Below are 15,053 nucleotides of genomic sequence, written 5' to 3'. Positions count from 1 at the left end.
GCAGAGGTAGGGACAGTAGCCTGGACACAAGCATTTCTTCCAATTATTTGATTCAAGCTTTTTGAGTTTGACGAGGAGATATTCTGTTAATCTCAGCCAACTTCCACGGTCAGGGGTTATTGGGTTTGTATTTCCCTCACCCGGTGTATATAATTGTCCTCCCCTCCTCGAAGATAAGCCGACATATACCATTTACACCATACTGGCTAGTTCAGGATGTTGCTCAAATCAGTCCTGACGTCCGCTCTCCTAGCACTTTCGCTAGGATCGGATGTGGCAACAGCTGTAAAGCATGGACGCTTCGCAGAGAAATCTCGTGCGCCACAGGAGAAGGCGAAACGAGCAATTGAAGCTCGTAACCACCACCACGAGAAATCAGATGAGAGCTATCGTTTCTTGAACAAGAAGACTAAGCGTGAGTATCGGAGTTGATTGTTGTCAGCAGCTATACTGATCAAACTATAGCATACTTGGTGGACTCGCTGCCCGATGTTCCGTTCGATATCGGCGAGATGTATTCCGGTCTGGTGCCGATTGATATGGATAATAGCTCGAGAGCGCTGTTTTTTATTTTCCAACCTACTATCAACGAGCCTGTCGACGAAGTAACCATCTGGCTTAACGGGGGCCCGGGGTGTAGTTCGATGGAGAGTTTCTTGCAGGAGACTGGCCGGTTCTTATGGCAGCCTGGTACTTTTGCTCCGGTGGAAAACCCGTATGCTTGGGTTAATCTGACCAACGTGCTGTGGTGAGTACAAAAACGATAAAAAAAAAAACATAAACTTACTAACATTTCGCAGGGTCGACCAGCCTGTCGGAACAGGCTATTCTATCGGCACGCCTACCGCCGACTCCCAGGAAGAAACAGCACAGGACTTTGTCAAGTTCTTCAAAAACTTCCAGAAAATCTTTGGGATCAAGAACTTTAAGATCTATGTCACTGGTGAGAGTTATGCCGGAAGATATGTGCCCTATATCTCGGCTGCAATGCTGGATGAAGATGACAAGGAGTACTTTGATCTTGATGGTGAGTACTTCTGGATTCAAAATTTTCTGATGATTGGTCTGATCATTTATCAGGTGCATTGGCATATGACCCATGCATTGGACAATTCGACTACGTGCAGGAACAAGTGCCTGTTGTCCCCTTTGTCCAGGAGAACGCAAACCTATTCAACTTCAATAAATCCTTGATGGCAGAGCTAGAAGCGAAGCATAAATCCTGCGGATATGAGGAATTCATCGACAAGTACCTCACTTTCCCACCCCCGAAGTCCAGCCGCCTAAAATGTTCAATTACACCTCGGACGCTGATTGCGACCTGTTCGATCTTGTCTACAATGAAATCTTCCACATCAACCCATGCTTCGATCTCTATGAGATAAACCTGATGTGCCCGCTCCTCTGGGACGTCCTCGCCTTCCCCACCTCCCTCGACTACCAAGCACCAGGAGCAAGCGTCTACTTCGACCGCGCAGACGTCAAGCGCGCTCTACACGCACCTAAAAGGGACTGGCACGGATGCTCCGTAGACCCAGTGTTCATCGGCGGCGACGCCGGCCCAGAGCAAGAAGGCGACATTTCAGCAAACCCCATTGAACACGTCTTGCCGCAGGTAATCGAAGCCACCAATCGCGTCCTTATTAGCAACGGCGACTTTGACATGGTTATCATCACCAACGGTACGCTCCTAGCTATCCAAAACATGACCTGGAACGGCCATCTTGGGTTCCAGGAGAAGCCCGAAACGGCGATCGATATCAAAATGGTAGATCTCATGTACGCCGATGTCTTTGCTGAGAATGGTGCTTCCGAGCTGGATGGTCCCCAGGGGATTATGGGGATTCAGCATTATGAGCGTGGCTTGATGTGGGCTCAGAGTTATCAGGCTGGTCATATGCAGCCTCAGTATCAGCCTCGCGTGGCTTATCGTCATCTCGAATGGGTGCTCCGGCGCACGGAGGAACTCTAATGGTCATGTCTACAGAAGCTGGTGTAGTTGACTCTTGGATATGACTGAGTATATAACAGGATCTTCGCAGTGGAAACGATGAAATATGTTATATTCCTTGGATAGATCGCTCATCTACCATGTGCATCACCCCGGAAGTGAAAAATGACTTGCATTAGATCACCCCCATCCTGATTAGAGTTGACAACATGCATAAGCTGTCGACCTATTGAAGTCAAGCTCTACTCCGTCTAACGCCGGTGCTAGTATTTTCTAATTGTCATAATCACCGGGGGCTTAATTGCCATTCGGCAATAGCTCGGAAACCCATCTTATTTCCTCTCTTCTCCCATCGGAGGTTAAGTGTGAGCACTACTTGGGCTTTCGGTAAATAACAGATAAAACTCGTTAGCAAATAGCTATGTTTTCGGTGACTGCAACAAGCCAACTTCTCGTGCCAAGAGATAGGGTGGTTTTTAGGTTGTCGTTTAGCAAGAAGACCTTTTAGCAATCGGAGAGTTTGATTACCACCTCTTATTGTGGCCTAGTTGAAATGAGACTGTCTAGCCTCTTTTGATTAGCTCTTCATTTACATAGAGTACCTGAGTCACTGGTGGGCTAGGGATCTCCTTCCGCCTGTTACATAGTCGAACGGGCATTTTGTCGCGATCGGCAGGCGGCTTGTTTAATTTAATTGCGGCCGAGCTTGAGAGAGAAGACTTGCAAGGTAGCAAGATTTCAGATACATATCGATTTATAGAGTTCGTATTTAGTCAAAAGCCGTACATAATGCACTGGCTATCGCTAACCGCCAATGGGGCTTGCGCAGTGTGGAGTTGGATATTTAGTTGGGACTCTAGTCAAATGCCGTAGTTAGTGAAAAGTAACACTTTCGGCTATTAACCGGCCCCTAAAATTTTATACCAAAATTACGGACCCTCGCAAGCGAGGGTCCGCCACCCAAACCGTACATCCCACCCAAACCGTACATTCTTCCTACATTTTACCTTAACTACCATTTTCTATATAATAATATAGGAAATTAATAGTTTAAAAATCATAGATAAATCAATTCACCATTTGACTATTAGTATATAAGATTATATCAATTTCCCTTACGTTTTTGTGCTCGCCCATGCTTCCTGATTTCGATCAACACCTTCTTCCACTTCCGCCTCGTTTTATCTTAATTAGCTTTCTTAGTCAATTTGAACTCTTTTCGCTTTATCTCTTTGACTTAGGATGAGTTAATAATACCAGTTATCTAGGTATAGCGCCGAGAAGTATTATATCGGGCGTGGCGAGCACCTATAATAGCACTTATTAAGTCGAATTCCCGCTGTAGTTCGTGAGCTAGTATAGCTTACACTTTAGCACACTTTTAAAGCTTTTCTAGTGCCCTTTTGAACCTCTAACTCCCCGGATCTAACTAGTTAAGCTAGTCGCTTATCCTTCTTACTTTACTAGTAGTTTTTAGAGTACTAAACTCAGAGTTTTAGGAGGTAGTTAAGGGTGTTCTCGACTAAGGGAGATTATTATTATATAGATTATAAGACTCTAACTTATCCGTAATAAGCTTAGAATTAATAGGCTAAAGGCTAGTTAATTTAAACCTAAGCTTAATTATATTCGGCTAGAAGGTTTTTCGTCTAATTTCTCTAATTAAGTATAAAAACTCGTCCTTTAAGAATTTACGGTATCTAGTTATTATAGTAGCTTCTATAGCCTTACTATACTAATATTTATATATACTAAATACCCCGATATTAAGAGGCTATAGTATATAACTAGTATACGAGAGTAAGAAGAATAAAATAATATTATTCTTCTTATAAAATTTAATAAATTAGCGTATTAAATACGACCTAAAACGGTTATATAAAATAAGTCTTTTCCTTCTAATTATTCGACTAATTATCTATTTATAGAAGAGTTAGATCTACTAATATACTAGAGTATTATTAATATATCCGGTATTAGTTATAGAAATATACTTATTACCTTTAATAATATTAAACTAGCGTAGTAAAGCCTATCGAGTACTTAGAATTATAAGTAGTAGATAGGTAAAACTATTAGTAGAAACTACCTCTAAAATAGTAATAGATTTATAATTAGTAATAGATCTATTAAATAGCTTCTTTTTTAGATACCTAATAATAATAAATTAATTACGTCCGACACTAATTTAAAAGCTAGTTTTATCGAAATTATAGATATCTTATTAGTATATACTATATTTAGATATAACGCGCTAATAATTATTAAACTATCTCTTAACTATAGTTTTGTTAAGTGTAGTAGCTCGCTTAATATTAAGAGCTCGCCGTCGTCGTATATAGTACTTAGGATTGCGTTTAAGGAAGCGTTATAGCTAGTAGTCACTAATTATTAGAGGTGCTATAGTTTTATTATAATAGTCTTCTTCGAGAATTAAATTGGCTACTATAGTAATTTAACGGCGGTTTATCGAGGCTCCGACCGTATCAAAGTAGTCGATATAGTCCCGCAAAGCTTACTCCTATGTAGGATTAAGCTTCCGACCATTAGGTTATCGTTGAAAAAGCGACTTTCCTCCTTTCTAGCGGTGTCGTAGTCGGTTCATAGGAACCGCGAATTCTCGCGCAGTTTTCGCGATATTAGGTTTAGACTGCTTAGAGAGAGACTCGAGAGCTTTGAGAAGCTGATCCTCTATCTCCTTATTGTTTTTAGGCATTTTTAGTGGTATGGTTTATGATCAAAGTGAGAGGGTAGGATATGGAAAGAATGTACGGTTTGGGTGGGATGTACGGTTTAGGTGGCGGACCCTCGCTTGCGAGGGTCCGTAATTTTGGTATAAAATTTTAGGGGCCGGTTAGTGCACGACTTGAACAATTTTTGAAAGTTTCGTTATTTTTTTTTAGTTCATCTGCCTTGAGAAAGGTGTTCAGCTGTGGCAACAAATGCTGTAGTTATATAGAAGTTGGAGTTTATTGTACTTCCAAGGGACTTCAATACAATATCACATCATGGAAGTAACTTCTGTACCTAAATCAGCACGATGTAGGGCTATCGGAGGAAATCATTTGGACCGGAGCATCTCCGTAGTCCGTAGTCCGTAGTCCAGAAACAAGTACTCCATAGCGAAAGGTTAATTAGCAAACAAAAACATATCCCTCAGTGGAGTTCCATTTTTACAGAGTTTTGTGCCTGGATTTACTTTGCTAATAGACTTTCGCTTCGGATATCTTCCAGGTCTTGTTTTAGCCGAGAGTCATTCCCAACACAATGAACTCGATACAATCGGAGGACAGCTCTCTATCTCTCGGGAAGCCAAGTAGAGGAGCCGTGATCACCACTTGATAATATGGCCTCATCACCGAGCTTACCCTAGAATGGATGAAGGGGGTAATTTATCCGTGGAAAGCAACAAAACTACCACCCTTTTAGAGGGCTGTGATTGGTGTAGAGGGTCATTTCATTTTATGTGAGAATTGATCCCAACGATCATTCTGAATGCGGCATAGATGTACCTCCGCCAAGACTCATATTACGACCGGCGCGTCTCGAGCGCGAACGGCGCGCAGTGATTCGATGCTTTTTTCTTCTTTTTTTCTTCAGTAGGATCTGAGATTGTGGCGTCTGACTCATTTTTAACCTACAAAACCATATCTTCAATAGCCGAAGGGAACGAAAGAGTAAAGCACAAGGTGCGATCTATGGGGTAACAGCATGACGTTTCAGCTGGGACCTCGCATGCGGTTCCCTGATCTCAGGTACGGAGTACTCCATATTTTGCCCCCAAACAAGAGGACGGAGTACTCCGTATAACATCGGAGAGGCGAGGCACGTTGGGCTTCCGGCAAAAATTTTCCTGGTGGATCGTGAGGGCCAATGGGGCTCCTGCTTTAGCTTAACTCGCCATGCCCCGACTCTTTTGTTGATACAATATGTTACCAAGTTCTATGGCAACTGGTTGTGTTCTGATTCAATCCCTATATCTACCTACTTAGAGAAATCCCTGAGATTGAATAACATGTGCCCACACGAAGTATTATACCCCGTACTACCCAGGTCGTTGAACGAAGACCGTACTACAAATGAAGACCGTGCTACAGGGCTAAAAGCGGCCCTTAGTCACTAACGCCTGAGATTTCAAGCTATGCCCTGTGCGGATTTGAATTATATGAGATTTGCTTATATCAATACCCATTGCGTATATCGTACTCCTTGAGCAAGATCTAACATTCCTCTGCCACACATACATGTTAAGTGTTTAGGTATGTTCCAATGCTTTATGACTTACTACAGCCCAGAATGATATGTTCTACTCCAATATTCCATACTCCGCACCCCAGTTCCGGTCTGAAGTCCCATTTCCGGTACTATCATTACCATTTTGTATATGTATTTTATATCCTGTCAGATTGCTTTTCCTCGGAGTCCCGCTCTTCGGCCTCAGCCAATTATGGCTCTATCGCAGCTTGCACCATGAAAGTATTGGGGAAAAAAAGAAAGCAAAAAAAACCGGGAAGATGAGATGGGATGCGCCAAACGTGGTATATAGCAACTGTAGCATCCCACCTCATTCCCTTTTTTCTCTTTCCTTTTCCGTCAATCTTTCTACTCCCCTTCCCTCTTAACCCATCGAGAGGTAGAGCTATCCTTAGCTTGTCTCTACTTTTTTGTTCTGCTAGGACCTTGTTCCCTAGCTTCTCATCTCATATCTTTGAGGCCAAACCATTGATGCACTCTCTTGGATCCTTCCTGCTCACCTGAGATCAAAAAAAGAATTCGTCCCAAGGTATTCCACGCTATTCAGTAGCAAGCGATCTTGCATTCCCGAAACAATCCAGCGATTGCGACAAGTCGATAAAAGCCACCAGCAATCCGCAGTATTCATTGTCCTCGCGCCACTGTCTGCCCACAGCGAATTGCCCCGGATATCGAACCCCAGTGCAGCTCCACCCCCATCTGTAGAATTACCCTGAATCGGTTCACTTCTCCCTTGCGACATTTGAAACGATAGAGAACGTGCGAAAAGCGACAAGACCCGGAAAGTAACAACTCCCAGAAGAAAGAAAAAATCCAAAGCGCCAAATAAACCGCCATCATGGGATTCTCAAAATTCAACCCGTTTAAGACGGACAACCAAAACTTCCCCAGTGTTGTTATTCCTCTTGCCGATGCACCTGCCCACTCACCGGATCTCTCAGAGAAGGATAACAAGGGGTTTAATAGCGCTTCTTCTTCAGAAAATGGTGTCGCTTCGCCTAATGATTCGACCACTCTGACCCTCGAAGCCCTCCGCGCAGAAGTTGAGGCCGATATTGCCACATCTAGTCACGATTCTGCCTATGACCGTATGTTTCTCGTGTTCGTGGGGTTTCTTTCACATCTAATTCGATACAGGCAAGGCGAAGGTGATCAATAGGGCCCTGTCGGATATCGGCATGGGTAAATACCAGTGGCAACTGTTCTTCCTTTGCGGATTTGGTTGGACTGCAGACAAGTAAGTTGATATTTGAGACAGCTGGACAGATTTGATCAGATTACTAACAATTTCTTCAGCCTCTGGCTTCAGGTGAGAAATTGATGCTCAAACTAGATCATTTCGGAATTAACCATCTCTGTAGGGAGTTGCCCTAACCCTGACCCCCATCTCCTATGAATTCGGACTCTCCGGTACGTGGGTGCGTTTCACCACCTGCGCTCTGTTCTTGGGTCTCTGTATCGGTGCCTCATTCTGGGGTGTTGCGTCTGATATCGTTGGCCGTCGTCTGGCTTTCAATATGACTTTGTTCTTGGCTGGTGCTTTTGGTCTGGCTGCCGCTGGCGGTCCCAATTGGATCGGGTAAGTCATTTTTGCCAAATAGCCATTTTGGATCTTTCGGCTAACCATGAACAGCACATGTGCTCTGTATGCTTGCTTGGGTCTTGGTGTGGGTGGTAATCTGCCCGTCGACGGCGCTCTTTTCCTAGAGTTCCTGCCTTTTGTTTCTGGCAATCTGTTGACCATGTTGAGTGTCTGGTGGCCCGTTGGCCAGCTGATCGGTAGTTTGCTTGCCTGGGCCTTCATTCCCAACTTCAGCTGCACTGATTATGAAGGCTGCACGAAGGAGAACAACATGGGCTGGCGCTACCTGGTCGTCACCCTGGGTGCTATCACTTTCGTCATGTTCATTCTGCGATTCTTTTTCTTCCACCTGTACGAGTCCCCCAAGTACTTGCTCTCCCGTGGACGTCAGGAAGAAGCCGTTGCCTCGATCCACGGCATCGCCTACAAGAACGGCACTAAGACCTGGTTGACCAACGAAATCCTCAACGAAATCGGCGGCCACGTCGACGTCAGCGATAGCAGCGCAGGACTCACCTACACCCAAATCGTGGGCCGCTTCTTCTCCAAGTTCTCCATGGAGCGCATCGCCCCTCTCTTCGCTACCAAGCGCATGGGCTTCAACACCGCTCTCCTCTGGTTCTGCTGGACCACCATCGGCATGGGCTACCCTCTCTTCAACGCCTTCCTGCCCCAGTACCTCTCCCAGTCTGGCGGCGAGACCAACTCCAACTACACCACCTACCGCAACTACGCCATCACCTCCATCGTCGGTCTCCCCGGCTCCATCCTGGCCTGCTGGACCGTCGAGATCAAGTACATCGGCCGCAAAGGCACAATGGCCTTCTCCACTCTGATCACCGGTGTTTTACTCTTCTGCTTCACCGCATCCACCAACTCCGACATCCAGCTCCTGTGCAGCTGTCTCGAAGCCTTCTTCCAGAACATCATGTACGGTGTCCTGTTCGCTTACACCCCCGAGACCTTCCCCGCCCCGTTCCGCGGTACCGGAACCGGTATCTCCAGCTGCTTGAACCGTATCGCCGGTCTCTGCGCACCTCTCGTCGCCATCTACGCCGGTAGCTCCGACCCCAATGCGCCCATCTATGCCTCCGGCGCGTTGATCCTGGCTTCCTTCGTGGCAATGTGTCTCCTGCCCATCGAGACTCGGGGCAAGCAGTTTCTGTAAGAAGCTTCAAACCCTGTCGGATTATCTTGTACTTGCTTTATGCAATGCAGGATGAAATCACACCCCAAAAATGACGGTAGATGCACATATCGTGGATCTGCTCTTTCTTCCATTGCGAGATCAATGGATTAATAGACCTCCCCCAATACATTCGGGGGGATATATAGATCATATAAACCTGTCTCCTAATGAACCGTGACTCTTTGGTCATGGGGAGCTTGAACATAGTGCTACTAATCCAAGATACCAATTTCATGCTTTTTTCTATGCTTTCTGATGCTATCACATGTTTCTGGTAATATTATTCAATCTACTCGGCGTATTTTGCTAGACTCAAGAGTAATATGGAATTCTTTTTCCAAATATATGTACTGACCTGCACCGGTGTATGTCTACATTGGAGACAGCCCAAGGGCGAATGTACTAGGAGACATTTAACCAAGTACCAAAAGAATCCGCTGCATTAGAACTAGCAAAAGATGGACCCCGATTACTATTGAAAGCGTTCAAAAAAATATGCTTGATCAATCCTTAACGCATATGTAAACCCTAAGATAAAGACAGGAAAAGAAGAAACAGAAGATAAAACTCCATTCCATTCCAAGAAAGCTCCGCAATAAGTCAAGAGAAAACGACAAAAAGAGAACCCACTTCCCCCATTTTCCAATCGTGACCATGTGGCATGCAAGTTCCTCGATGAAACTGATTCAGTAAAGAGATGACAAATAAAGAAAAGCGTAAGAGGTCCGTGAAAATATCGCTCATCAACAAGTGCAAAGAATTTATGAAGAAATCACATCATGGCCCTTATGGGGGAGATACATCTTGTCTATACCACCTGTTGGTTCCGACGACCACGCTTCTCAAGAAGCGTAGCACCGTTCAAAGTAAGCTCAAATGGCTGCTGGGGCTTGCGGATCGAATTCCTAGCAGCACTGGCCACATTGGCGTCGTGCATCCCGTAGCCTTGTTTCTTCGGTTGGTGGGGTTGTTGCCGTGCCTGTGCGGCACTACTTTGGGCACCGAGGTTGGTGGATCGGAGCTTGGCTTCCATTCCGGCCATTTCGCCTTGGTTCTTGACTACTTTAGCTGGAGGTTGGCCTCCAAGACGCTGGCTGTATTCGGGTTCATCGTCATAGCCTTCGTTGAGAGCACCGAGGGCCGACTGGAACCCTGCTGTGCCGTTGCGGTTGGACTGGCGCATGTTCACACGACGCTTTCCTTCCTCTTCTTGTCGGTGCACTGCATAGCCGACGTCGAATACTTCGCGAAGGTTGAAAGCGCCGGGAGATCGGAAGTCCATGCGGCGCTCTGCGGTTACAGATGGTTGATCAAGGAAGCGGGCACTGGCAGGTTGGTAGGGGCCGTGTTCGGCGCGGGAGGAGTCGAGTTGTTGCGGTCCCGTTTCGGGGGTTTGGAGGTAAGGTGTTGCTAGAGGGGGTGCGTCTGCGGCGGCGGTAGTCTCCTCATCGGTACCTCGGATCCAAGGATGTGCGAGGAATTCCTTGATAGTGAACCGCTTCTCGGGGTCCACAGTGAGAAGATGCGATATCAGGTCCTGAGCTGACTTGGAAATGTCGTCCCACCAGGGAGACAGGAAAGTGTATTGGCCGCGCGCGACCTTTTCGGTGAGGACTTGGATACTCTCATCGTAGAAGGGGGGGAATCCGCAGAGAAGGGTATAAAGAACACATCCCATGGCCCACATGTCCACACTCTTAGAATATCGCTCATCCTTGACGATTTCTGGAGCTGTATACCCGACTGTACCGCAAGGGGTCATCGTCTGGCTATCCCAGATCACCTTGGACAACCCGAAGTCTGCAAGCTTGATCCTGCCAATGCCACCCGCGCCAACCCCGGGGACGAATTCCCCCTCGTCGGCCTTGTCTTCGTCCCCTGGTTGTTGAGGCTTGGGATTCTTGCTCGGAACGTGGGGGGCTGGATAGAACAGGAGATTTTCTGGTTTAATATCACTGTGAAGAGATTAGCGACGATTTTTCATTGGGGTCCGAGGATGACAAACCGGTGAACAACACCCGATGTCTCATGTAGATACTCGATCGCTTCCGCAACTTGACGGATGACATGACGACTGAGGTCTTCGCTGAAATATGTCAATCGTACAATCTGGTGGAATAATTCACCTCCAGGGCAAAGTTCGAGGACGATATAGTAGTATTGCCGTGACTCGGAGAAATCGATTAATTTGACAATGTTGGGGTGGTCAAGATTGCGCATAATCTGAACCTCCTTGAGAATATTTGCTCGCTGTTGAAAAATGGAGTCAGCGATGACATGAAGGCAGGGGAGGTATGGAGTTTCGCGAATCGAAGCAGAGCATCAGGATTTTTTTGCGCACCTCCGCAGCCTTTGGGACTTTTTTGACCGTTGGATAATGAGGATCGTTCTACAGAACGTATTGGCCATGTTTTGACAGAGCACAGGAGATGACACGAAGAAAGAAAAAGCCTACCTGGTTACTATTCATTTCAAATTTGCGGACGACCTTGATGGCCACCTCGCCATATTCCGTTGTCGAATCCTTGGCACGATAGACATTACTGAAAGCGCCATCACCCATCTTCTCTACCAAGATCCAGCGTTCTAGACCGGGGTATTTGGGCATTTTCGACCGATTCATGTTCTCTTCTGCGACTAGACGTTCGATTTCAACGGAACGATCCTGTCGCACCTGAGAGTCGGGCTTGTGAACTGCATTGGCTCGGCCTTCCGGGCCAAAAGCTTCGAGGGCGGGAGAATATTGGCCGCGCGGTTGGCGCTGCGGCTCGGCATGGATGGTGGAAACATCGGTGGTGGGCTCGGAGTGAGGGGTGACAAGGCGGGCCTGTTTGCCGTGCCGAATGAAATTCTTGATATTCTGTATCGTACTCATGATGCTGAACAGGGATCGTGATTCATAAACAGGTGTATGGTTTTCGGTTGGCCGAGAAGAAAGGAATAGAGAGATAGACGTCGCGACCTTAGCAGGGATTTTCACGAGTGTGATTCAGAGAGATTGAAGACCGGGTTGACCCTCCTGAAGAACTCTACAAAGCACAGAAAAATCCAAGAGAATAGAACAAGAGCAGAGCACCCGAAATGCACGGAAGAAAAAAAGGAGAGAGAAAGGAGATGGATGGCGGGGGAGAGCTATGACGAAATGCGAGATCTTCCCTGCGATGTCATCTGCCAAGACTCGCGATCAACCATCTTCAATATCCCAGGACGTCATGCTACGCCACTGATCCACTTGTGCTAATGAGCCCAATCTATTGAGTTGTAGGAGACTGTGCTAGTTATGACTTTAATGTCTCTCATATCCAGTTTCTATGGAGTATAATTAACTCGGTTCTCCTTATCTCCTTATTGGGACCCCAGGGGCTCAAAACCCCCCATACTCCCACCTTGCAAACAACATGACCAGCTGTCTACGGATCACGACTACCTAGGTACCTCATAATCCTGTCATGTCTGTCCTATGCGCTGATACCCAGGTTCTTTCCCTAACTAATGGCCTCTGTGGCCTGAGTTCCAACCCCGGCTGTGTGGAGATTGATATCGTCATCACCTGTTGCCACATGCTTGGAATCGTGCTTGGAATCGCACTAGGAATTCCAGATTCACATTGTCACTCTACCACTGGTAATACCAGTGTTGCATTGCCCGTTGAGAATATCCACGCTCTGAGCCTCTGACTCGTGCGGAAAGCTCTGAGATGAAGACGTAGATCTCAGCCCTTTCCGATCTGGAATGTTGGATTTTAAAAAGGCCTGCATCAAGGGCAAACATACGGAGTACGGAGTACGCAGTACCAAGTGAGGAGTAAGAGCTACATCATTATACGAAGTTCCCCGGTTGATCCAAAAACAAGTTGAGAGATTGAAATGGGCTGTTGACTTCACTGGCCACGACGGTGAAGATCACACAAAAGAAAACCCCCTGAGGGCATACGGAGTAGACGACTGGGCGTAAAGGGCCCTCGGGGCAATGAAAACGGAGTGGACAAAAAAGCAAATAGCTCCACATTTTGCCCTCGGGTGTCTTGAAGGGGCTAATTAATTCAAGCCTAAAAGCTTGGAAGCCAAGTGCAACATGTACAGAGTACCCACACGGTGTTTTTCCTTGCACGCAGAGCCTATCCAGAATATAAGAAGCTTCTATGACCGTATAATGAGGCTATCAAGTACATATCCCATTTTCCCATCTCCACTCAACAATGTGGAACCTACCGTTCCGTCGGATTTTATAAGGAACTCCCAATACAAAAGTACATAAATATGACATAGATCGACTGCACGATCTGCAGGTGCCCAGTGCTATGGAACATGCTTTCGAAAATCTCTTTTACTGATTGATGATCCAGTCTCTGTTTATCACAAGATACACCGAGCCATCAAAGTTCTAAAGCCTTCCCATTGAACTTGTCAAAAGACCCGAACATACTATGACATCAATATACATATGCATATCATGTCCATTGGCCTGAGATCTCATAGCTTTCCCCTCTTTCTTTGGCATGCCTGGCCCTTTATGCACGTTGCAGACCTACATTCTAGTTCTCAAGGGATTAATATGTACATCCTCATTTCGCGATTCTCGTTATAGCTTGTTGTACCGTGGTATTGTAGTCTATTCATGCGTTTTCTGAGACAGAAGAACACTTAATAGTATTGACATGAATTTGAATGGTTCAATGCTTGTTTGGCTTTACTGCATAGTTTGCCAACTGCCAGCTAGTTCTATCCAGTCTTGATGATCCCAATTAGGCGACAAAAATATATTACAGAGATATTGAAGATTCCAAGGTTGATGTACCTCAAAAGGATTTGCTGAAGAGCATTAGCCAATATCAAGCACATTAGGACTATACAGCGTATAGGAACACTCGTCAACAAAAAACGCCACATTCAAACTTACGTCGGAGCCGACGGCGTAGTTCAAAACAACTTCCTCTGATATCATGCAATATAGAACCGAGGTAAGACTCGAGGACACAATGCAAAGGCGAAATTTACCTCCAATCATACCCTCGGGCCTACTGGGGTTCTTGAATTTCCCAACAGCTGAGGTGAGAGCTACCCATTAGTCTTCATCTCTTTAAACTCCCTCGGCTTCCTCTTCATCTTGATTGTGGGGACTAGGAATGACTTTTTGGACTGAGTCTCTGTTTCAGTAAAAGAATATGAGCGTAGATGTCTTCTTTAGCACACTATCGTTAGGCTCTCATGAAAGCCTTTTCATCTTAAGCCGACCTGATATACCCCAGTTTAGGTAAGGATCTCGTCGAACATGGTCTCATGGTCCCAAATTGTGGTACCCGTGAGATTAGGTATAAAGTATCCATGGATGCCCTAACCTTGGAAAGTCCACGGCTGTTTAGAGCTTGGGTAATCAGCGACCTTCCAAGATCAGGGCAAAGCTTGGGCAAATAAGAACGACCGGCTTGTTTGACGATTTCTGATCGAAATGGCACCGGAAACGCGCGAAGAAAGAAGATATCACATTAAACGAGCAGAAGGCGTGAGTAATGTGATAAAGGAACGGGATCAGGCTCCAAGGCATCAACCTTGCTTGAACGGGAAGGAAGCGCTAAGCAGCGGGAAGTGGCACCAAACACCCCCAGCGCCTTGTTCTTCCAACTTTCACTGGAGGTAGATATTGGGTTATCTGCCTTTACTGCTATTTTGGGGGAAGGCTTGTTTCTTTGCCTACAGGATTGAAACACAAAACCACCCAGGCCTGAGCCTGGACACTCCCCAGCCACTCGCCAATATTATCCTTAGTCCCCACCCTTACGGCTCACATCACACAGAGGCAGGTCGAGCCAACAAGAGCCTTCAATCGCAAAAGCATATGCACACTCGGAACCTTTCCTTAACCAATGTGGTGAACGTTGACTTGAATGTACCTCGGACGATCGGCCCCCCTGCATCGCACAGAAACAAAGGCTTTGCGTCTTGGGATTCATCGACTTTGACAATTGGTTGCAGCCTGGTCGCAGAGTGCTTGCGCGCGCGATGCGACCCTTGCAACCCTCAAACGAGTCATTTTAATCAGTACTATGACACAAAAGGATATCACAATACCCTTTGAAT

The 15,053-nt window shown here is 46.1% G+C and overlaps 3 protein-coding genes across 3 annotated transcripts; 2 read left to right on the top strand and 1 right to left on the bottom strand.

Moving 5' to 3' along the window:
- Positions 1–216: 216 nt before the first annotated feature.
- sxa2 (putative pheromone processing carboxypeptidase (Sxa2)) lies at positions 217–1,972 on the top strand (the record flags this gene model as incomplete). Its single annotated transcript, XM_057179432.1, has 5 exons — positions 217–415; positions 466–748; positions 801–1,027; positions 1,081–1,224; positions 1,275–1,972. The coding sequence occupies 5 exons, from the start codon at positions 217–219 to the stop codon at positions 1,970–1,972; spliced, it is 1,551 nt and encodes a 516-aa protein (XP_057027818.1).
- A 5,071-nt stretch (positions 1,973–7,043) lies between these two features.
- N7457_008388 (Major facilitator superfamily domain general substrate transporter) lies at positions 7,044–8,955 on the top strand (the record flags this gene model as incomplete). Its single annotated transcript, XM_057179431.1, has 5 exons — positions 7,044–7,293; positions 7,343–7,442; positions 7,502–7,514; positions 7,567–7,784; positions 7,839–8,955. 5 exons carry the CDS (start codon positions 7,044–7,046, stop codon positions 8,953–8,955), a joined length of 1,698 nt encoding a protein of 565 aa, XP_057027817.1.
- Positions 8,956–9,784: 829 nt separating this feature from the next.
- N7457_008387 (serine/threonine-protein kinase) lies at positions 9,785–11,851 on the bottom strand (the record flags this gene model as incomplete). The annotated part of the gene is made up of 3 exons (XM_057179430.1): positions 9,785–10,931; positions 10,982–11,226; positions 11,432–11,851. The coding sequence occupies 3 exons, from the start codon at positions 11,849–11,851 to the stop codon at positions 9,785–9,787; spliced, it is 1,812 nt and encodes a 603-aa protein (XP_057027816.1).
- Positions 11,852–15,053: the final 3,202 nt, after the last annotated feature.

The sequence above is a fragment of the Penicillium paradoxum genome (assembly GCF_028828445.1).
Source record: "Penicillium paradoxum strain IBT 22861 chromosome Unknown utg000007l_segment0_segment0, whole genome shotgun sequence".
NCBI lineage: Eukaryota > Fungi > Ascomycota > Eurotiomycetes > Eurotiales > Aspergillaceae > Penicillium > Penicillium paradoxum.
Note: the sequence above shows the minus strand (reverse complement) of the source record. Positions and strands in the feature narration are given on the sequence as shown.